This window comes from Atta cephalotes (assembly GCF_000143395.1).
Source record: "Atta cephalotes unplaced genomic scaffold scaffold00026, whole genome shotgun sequence".
Lineage (NCBI taxonomy): Eukaryota > Metazoa > Arthropoda > Insecta > Hymenoptera > Formicidae > Atta > Atta cephalotes.
In genome coordinates this window covers 3,945,601-3,955,009 of record NW_012130090.1, presented here as the reverse complement: position 1 = coordinate 3,955,009, position 9,409 = coordinate 3,945,601, and the positions used below count along the sequence as shown (strand labels likewise).

Below are 9,409 nucleotides of genomic sequence, written 5' to 3'. Positions count from 1 at the left end.
GTGTGTGTGTGTGTGTGTGTTGTGTGTGTGTGTGTGTGTGTGTGTGTGTGTGTGTGTGTGTGTGTGTGTGTGTGTGTGTGTGTGTGTGTGTGTGTGTGTGTGTGTGTGTGTGTGTGTGTGTGTGTGTGTGTGTGTGTGTGTGTGTGTGTGTGTGTGTGTGTGTGTGTGTGTGTGTGTGTGTGTGTGTGTGTGTGTGTGTGTGTGTGTGTGTGTGTGTGTGTAAATGTGAATAAAAAAAATGTTACATTATATATACAATATAACATTTTTTATTCACATTATAAGTTACAACATATGTGAGAATCTTATTTCAACGGGACTCAATTTTCTTTATACTTTATAATTATATAACAGGTCCCATATAGGGACGCTTTGCGTACAGCACCGTGTCAAGATCGGTCACGTGGTCAATGACATTTCTTGCGCGTGCGCACGAAAGCGGAGAGTTCCGTCTCATTTATCCGGTACGATTTTGTTATCGTTCGCTTGACGCTCGAGTCAACTCGCTCATTTACTCCGCACTCGTTCGCAGTTTGTTTTGAGACGTGAGACAATGAGGTTTGCGGATGCTTGCAATATTTGCACGATCACGATTCGATATCACAACAAGCCTGATCAAATCGCTTCCCGTCTGCGTTTTCTATCTCTTCGCAACAGAAATCAGCCCAAATGCATTTCATTTTTCTGGTGCAGCAAATGAAAACAGAATAGTATTGCGTCCATAGCTGACGCAGGACGAACCTTCAAGTTAAAGAAGAAAAGGAAAAAAGAGAAGAATATACGCGCGCATTTCAAAGTGGAGAATAACAATTAAAAATAGGAAGAAAGGAATAGAAGGCCGGTTATATACGCGTCAGCGAAAGCAAACGAGAAAGATACCGAAGAGATTTGACTTACGAGCGACTCGAAAGTGTATCGAGAGAATCGACGTACAATAACTTATATACAGTGCGAAACAACGAAAGATAATACGAAGTATTCATACCAAAAGAGAATTTCGGACACAAATTACAGAGAACACAAATGGACGTCCGTAACAAATCCCACGGATTGGAATTATTAGAAATATAATTAAGAAAGAAAAAGAAGGCATTTACCGTCACGTCGTATCGCGTGGCGCAATACGAAAGTGATTATTATTTATGGTGCGTTGATTATTATTTATTTTCCGAACAAGCGATTCTCAAGTTGAGGGAGAAAAAACACTTTCCGTCATTCCGCGAGGATCGATAAAAAATGTGGTGCTCTTCCAGTGAGAGCACTCAGGAGGAGCGTGCTCGAGGAGCCGACGAGAAGAGATCGCGGAACGATGGGAACAACGACGACAATGACGATGAATTTGTGAAGGATAATGTCGACTCCGGATTTCTATCGGCCAGCAATATGCAGATCAGCGACGAGATTCGTGAGTCTTGTGTCTTACAGTCGCGACAGGAAGACAATTGGCGGATAAATGAGCAAGTCGCATCGGGAGCGACGACCTCGGTATCGCTGTTATCATCAACGATGATGGCGGCAGTCGTCGACAGCGGCGTCGTGGACGTCGACCTCAGCGAAAGCCTGAACCAGCTCACCTTGCAAAAGCAGCCCGTTCAACTGCCTGGCTTGAATCCTCTCGCTATTGACAGCGGAATTCAACCCGAGCCCACGACAATCTTTGAACTAATACCCGTAAAATCGAACCAAAGACTAAGGCAACACCAGGATGATCTTCTGTTCAAAGAGCATCAACAAGAAGGTGTTAAGAAATGTGCAATAATTAACGAAAATACTTGGCAGCTTTACTATACGCAAGACGATGACGGTGATACGTGAGTAATATATTTGTGTTATCTATTATATATTTATCAATTCATGCGAAACGCGAATGAAGGGAGCCATATTCGGTCAGGTCTTAGTATTTAATAATGTATTATGTGAATTTTTACAATTTCCAGTTCAAACTGCGCACCGAAATTATTCGTCGATCTTGAAACATAGTCTTAGATTGAAGCTGGAGTACTACAAAATATTACAAATTAAATCGTCAAGTAATTTAATATTATTGATATTAATAAAGCATCTTTAAAGCACTATAATTTATTGCTTGTTAGCATCAATAATATTCAATGACTTGTCAACTTAATTTCTGATATTGCATTTGTGCAAGATTATTTCAAGATCAACAAATAATCAACGTGCAATTTATTTGGGTATTTAAAAAATTATATTATAAAAAAAGCATAAGATCTTAATCAAAAATGACTTTCTTCTGCACTAAATTCCTTTAAATTTCCATCCCTCTCTTTTATTTTGTCACAAATATTCAAATTTGACCATTAACATTCTATTATATTGTCTTTCTTAGATTATCTAATGTTATTATCTAATATGCAATAAATTATTGGGTCATTCAGAAAGTCTGTGCGAATTTTTCGGTAGATGATGTTTAAAAGCTTAGAACTTTTTAGGAGCGAGGAATTAATTATCCAAAAGAAAGAAAAATATTGTTGAACAAAATGATACATATTCTACAGATTAAAATTATTTTTAATCAAAAAAGTTTTTATTTGAATTTTGTTATAATACGGATTTTCTAAACAACTCAATATTATTATACCTGAAATTATCGGATATTAACATATCAGCTGAAATTGTTTCCAAGCATGGAAACTTAGGCATAATGTTGATAAAATTGCCTAAGATATAATAAAATTTTGTCATGTAAAGATATATATAGCCTCTGTGTTTACTGAGGATAGAAATGCGATATTTGAAAAAATAGAAAATAATTTTTAACAAAGTATATATTGCTGAGCAATTTTTATATTATATAATTATATAGAAATCAATTCTTAGAGGCTGCTTATAAATAGATTATATAAATAAATCAGCCGTTGAAAAATAATGATATTAGCGGAACATTTATATATAATTTATGATACAATTTCGTTTAATAAAGACCGATTTATCCGAAAAATAAAAATAAATAACTTGTCCTTAGTTGATCCTATTAATTTATCCAGTTTTATCGCTAATATCTCAAATTAATTTATATAATAAATATAAAAGATAATGCTTCTATTAATTTCTTCTTTTTATTATTAATATTTCAAATTCGTTTGTCGATAATAGTATCGTAATAATAATTTATGTAATTTGACGAAAAATTATGGACACAGCAAAATTTATATAGCATAACTGCGCTGATAATCTCTTCGGATTATCTAATAAAATATATAGTATATATATAGTATTTAGGATGTCAGAATTAATTTTTGAAATCAAAGAAATTTTTCATGTCAATCTCATGTGCGAGATATATTTCCTTAGGTTTATGTTTCATGTAAAGAAGTATAATGGGGAAAAGAATAAAAGAAGTTTTCTATACTGTTTAATTTCTATCATACAATATAATATCATACAATATAATAAACTGATCGACGAGTTCAACTTAATTAATAATTGGCTGCGTTCAGCAGAAAAAGCTTTACAATTGTTGTATAATTCTTTAATACGATTAGTTTAATATATTTAGATTCAATGAGGAATTAAGGGCAAAACCAATTATACTAAAGAATTTTACAATGATTGCAAAGCTGCTTTTTCTGCTGAAGGCGTAGCATTGGTCGTGTTCAGATTCAACTGTTATGGAATGGATTCGTGAGTTCTCATTGCTATTGGATAATCTAAAAGAATATATCAATAGCAGCGAACATTCATGGATCCATTCCGTAACAGTTGTGTCTACTGAACACGATCATTGTCTCTAAGAATCGCTTAATTATCAAGTTCAATTTTTTTTTTTTTTATTAGAACGCATAATATTTAATCAAGAATTTTTTTTACTCACAGATTCATTCATGTACAAGCATCAACATGCGTTAATTGATTTGTGTTTACATAAATCTAATAACTTATATGTGTATACATACATATGATGTGGCGAAATTTATTGATCAATTCGATTAAGTTTTATTAAAAAATAGTTTTATTAAAAAATTCTTTAAAATTTAGCTGATTGACAACAATAAATTATGATATATGAAAGTTTTATTTAAAAAAACCTCTTTATATCGAAAAAAAATTTTAACATAACATATTGAAAGAAAATAAATGAGAAATGAAAGAATTATTGAGCTATAAGTATTATATTTTCTCGGATTAAAAATTAAATAATAAGAGCGTTAAGTTATAAAAGTTAGAATGCAAATCTCAAATTTGCATCAATTTACTTTTACATAACGCATTTATTATCACAGGCAATTGCACATCGCGATCATGCAGGGTTATGTGGAGGCTGCACTTATTTTGATAAGGCTGGCTCCTCATCCGTATCTGTTGAACATCTATAATGATGACTGGCAATCATCTTTACATCTGGCAGTATTGACGAATCAGTCGCTAATCGTTAGACGACTGATTCTGGCGAGCGCAGATCCATCTTTGAGGAATTTCCATGGAAACACAGCTCTCCACCTAGCGTGCATGAATGGGGATCTTGCTTGTGCCAAGGCTCTGACGGATCCATTATCTCCAATGGAGAGGAATAATTTGATACCTGGACAAATAGTACCAGCTTTACCTCAGAATTTAGAGCAACGTAACTATAGCGGTAGGTTCTAAATATTGCTAATATTATTGGTCTGTTCTTCGAAACAGTCACTATATAATTTATAGCGATGAATAATAATAGAGACTAAAAGAATTTATAGCGATGAATAATAATAGGGATTATAGAAGAAGCATTATTTATACACAAATGCTCGCTATATTCATAGTCAGACCCTATATTTAAGACTTTCTTACAGTTATCTTCAGATGCACTAAGAATTATTTTAGTGGTTACTGAACATCTAAAGTCTGACTATGAATACGGACAAAAATTGAAAAGGAATCATCAGGACAAAACAGTGAGTTCGTAGTTGAAAAATTATGTAAGCGTGAGAAAAAATTCTTGTATGTTTTACCTTAATGATCTGTGATTTTCCCTGCGGTTGTACGACAACTATTTAGAAACTTGCAACATAATTGCCATTAATCATCATAATGTGGGGAAAGAATCAAAGAATGTCGTTCACGTGACGATAGTCATAAAGGATGCCGAGCTAGCAGGAAAATCCTAACTGTTTTTACCGCATAGAACAAGTCATCTATATAAGGTTCGCAAATAGCTAACATGGACACGAGGAATCATGTGGGTTTCTTATGATTTCATCACTTTTATTTCGAGGATCACGCTTTATCACGGTTGGAAGTTTCATCGTTTTAGGCACATGGGGAATATTCAATTATTTATGCAAGAAAAAAAAGACATTAATCTGATTGATGTAATTTGAATTTCAAAAATCGCTGTCTGAGTATTCTACATATTTCAGTAATAACTTTTTTTTGTTAATTCAGAATAATTTGCAATTCTTCAATATTGAGATTATTCAATATCGAGAATGCAAACGATTTATGCATAACTTAAATGATTAAGAACGACACTTTCGCGAGAATATTCTTTGGAGACGCAGTTATAGAAATGAGTATACTCTGCGCACGCACGCACGCATTTTCACGAATTTTTATTTATCTAAAGCCCATTCTACAATTGCGTAAACGTAGTTGTAAGTAACTGTAAGAAATTATCAATCTTTGTTAAAGAGAGAAGAATATTCGACTGTGATTGGTCAATTCTTACAACTATATACAATTCTACAATAGACTTAATATATGAAGACTGTAAAAAAGATATTCGTTTAGATATTCAATATAGCGTAATTTTCAATATAGCATAAATTTCAATATAGCATTGAAATATTACAAAAAAAATATACTTCGACATTGTTGTTATTAATCGCGATTAGTGACTATAAATGATGCGGCATATTCTGATACATTTCTTAAATAATTATTGTCATATTATTGTCATTTATTGTCGTATTATTGTCACTTTATCTAATGGACGCGATTCTTTTCGTCATAATAACATAGGAATTCCCCGAATAATGTAAATTGTATTAATATCTTTCATCGATACATCCGTTCATCGAGTTACCATCGGAAATGACTATATTTATTGTCATCACAAATCAAGAATCGAATAAATTGGCAATAAATTGAATATGCGATTTATTGACGTGAACAAATTGAATTTTGAAATCTGCAAAATTTGACATTGTGAAAAAGAGATGCGCGTTGTGTAGTACGTAAATTAGAAATTTATATAAAAAAAAAGAAAAAAAAGAAGGTGTTAGATGCTTTCTATCCTCTTTTAAATCCAAGATTTTACGGTGAGGCGACAAATAAAGAAAGAAAAAAATGACTCTGATCAACAGATATTGTGAAATATTCATGAACTTTTAAAAGCCTTGGAAATCCCGTGTAGCGTCATCGGCGCGTATTTCCACTGCAAGTTCACGCGACGCAGATAACGCACCTATATTATAGGCACGCACGTACGTGCGAAGCGTGGTGCACGCTTGTAATGAATTTGTGATTGAATTCGAGGAAGAAACCACGAATGTTCATAAAATTCTATCCACGTGCATTTCGTTAGATAACTCGCACTATTCATTCAGATTTACAATTAAGGATAATGACTCGAATGAGTTCTAAGTCCTTCCGCGTGACCGAGAGATCAGTTATTCATTTAGAATAATTGTGTTCCAAGGTCTACTTGTTTTTTTTTCTTTTTTTTTCGAGAAATGCGCTTTTAGTTTTACGATTAAATAATAATTGCCTTTAAAACAAGTGGAAGATAATTGATGATGAATTTTGCAACACGATCATATTAGCTGGAATTAAATAAAATTGATGTTTCCGCGAAAGCAATTTCGCTGCAATTTAATTTATTTCCAAAGGCATGACATTATTATTTCTCCTCGAGAAAAGAGATTATTTTGTTTACAAGACAACTTTCATATAATTGGTTCACATAGTTGGAATTCTTATAAGATTCTTGAATCAAAGTGTAGATATATATTTTTTTGTATATAAAATTATAAATACATATAATTATTATTACTAATATTAGAGCGATAATAACTATAAAATGGAACTCTCGTAATCATAATTATTTTATAATGAAATTATAATTACGGATACTTTAAATATTTTTCTTCAATGCGCATATATTATTATATATGTATTTACATTAAGAAGTTATAATTACGGAGCTCCATTTTATAGTTATTATCACTCTAATGTTAGTAATAATAATTATATGCATTTATAATTCTGTATACAAAAAGATATTATATAGTTGGTCTCGAAAATGACATTATACTAAACATTTTTTGCGCAGTTCACATTTTTTACGTAATTCTGTAGTGTGTGAGGGCTATTTTTAGTTGTTAACAATTTTTATCTTCAATTTTATCACAGAAAAACGTTTCGAAATCGATGCAGAGCTCACTTGTCGATAAAAGACCAGAGAATATTTTTCAAATAGTTTAGCGTAGCTGTGCGAGAGAAATTGTTTTGTACACACGATGGAATTTGGCATGATCCTATATTATACTTGCATGTGCGCGTGTTACATCATATGACGCGGGCGTGTCAAGACGCCGTGAGATCGGAGCGAGAGAGCAGATGTTCTTGATACTTAAAAATATCTGTAGAACTATAACTTGCATGCTGCTCGATATTCTTGCCTCGTCTCGTTTGGCCGGAAAATCCCACAACGGCGTTGATGTTGGTGACTTCTGTTGAACTTTCGCCTTTAAAAATTCAATTCTTCTTCATTAATTCTAGTTTCGCAACAATCTTTGAATTTCCTAATTTAAATAATTAAAATTTAATAAAACGTTTTATTTCACGTGGCAATATATATCTGTTTAAATTTTTTGAAAATACGATGATTTAAACTTATTAGCCTCATCGACGCTAACATTCTTATTTGTAGACGTAAATGTATTATAGATTGATGTATTATAGATAGATAGGAATTAAATCTATGAATTCTTTTAATTCAACCATTGTAATCAATTCTATATGTAGCTATAGCATGATAAAAAAACAAGAACGATACTTCATATCATATATTATTATGTTTATTAATATCTATGATCGATTAGATTTTTATTTCTGCCATTGGCAATGAGACGATGTCGATGCAATATGATATACGATATGTCGTTAAATTCTGCCAATGCAACTAGTAACGTAGTATGCTATTAATTTTAGATACAAATTACTTCAATCGCGCTTCAAGCGCGGGCTTTTGGACCGCGAAACACCAGCGAAATCTCCGACGACAATGAGTCACCGTATGTCTTCTATCTATATCTCATGAAAAGTATGTGACTAGATTATATGTACTCATTTTGATGTGCGTATTTCCGTGTCCTTATTAGTTTAAGAAAAATGAATAAGAAAGTTGAAAAATTAGATACAAGTTGCTATATGATGCGAATTGAACTGCACTCATTTTTTTTATCGTAAACTCGTACCCCGCGCGCGTGTGCGTTTAATTATGCTGTTTACATTGTATCATTTAATAACGTATAATACTTGTACACAATTGATTATGCGTTGCTAAGCAACACATTTTGCGTTTACATTTTTATCTATAATAATTGCATACAATAATAATAGATGATATATATGCGATAAGAATAAAACTGATATTTTTATGTACCGTCAATGGATCATATAACATCGAAATTCGCGCGACAGCATCAGCCATCAACTGATTGCAATTAAATATTAAATGACAAATAAAATCATGATGACGTTCTTCTGATATCATATAATATAACTTCAGTGTTCTACCTGATTTTATTCTCTAAAAATAAATAATAAATAACAATATAAAAGAATAGTCTCTTTTTTTTTAATACTGCTGTTTCATTAAACACTATTTAATCTTCGGTTTCTTGATTCGATTTCAGGTGAGATGTGCTTGCACCTGGCTGCCACTAACGGACATGTGAATTTGGTACGTCTTCTGTTGCGTCTCGGTGCTGATCTCGAAGCGAGGGAAGCCTTAGCGGGAAAAACGGCACTTCATCTTGCAATGGAACGGAAATGTCGATCGGTAGTTAACTTCTTGTTGCAGGAATGCAAGCCTTGTTTAGACACACAGATGTACAGCGGCCTAACGGCCTATCAGCTAGCACTGTGCATCGATAGCCAGCTCGCCAGGGAACTGGTGCGATATGGCGCAAAACCGGAGCCGCTGCCGGATTCGGATTCGGATTTGGAGAACAATTCCGAGAACAATTCCGAGGATGAAACTTATGGTGAGATGAGTTATTTGTCCGCGATCGTCAAGATGCAAAACGCAGTCGAATTGAAAGTCTAAAATATTCACTGATAAGTATCCGATTAATCGAACGGATCTAAGCACTGTAAGATGAGTGAGAATGAAAAAAAATGACAAAAAAACATGTATAATATACGTATATACATACGAGAACGAATCTCGAATTATATATAAAAA

General features: G+C 33.0%; 1 protein-coding gene across 1 annotated transcript; it reads left to right on the top strand.

Annotated features, from left to right (window-relative positions):
* Positions 1 to 1,236: 1,236 nt before the first annotated feature.
* LOC105620422 (NF-kappa-B inhibitor cactus-like) lies at positions 1,237 to 9,271 on the top strand. The gene is given in 5 exon segments (XM_012201916.1): positions 1,237 to 1,811; positions 4,242 to 4,594; positions 8,152 to 8,186; positions 8,189 to 8,234; positions 8,859 to 9,271. Coding segments are annotated over 5 exon segments (1,422 nt in total).
* Positions 9,272 to 9,409: the final 138 nt, after the last annotated feature.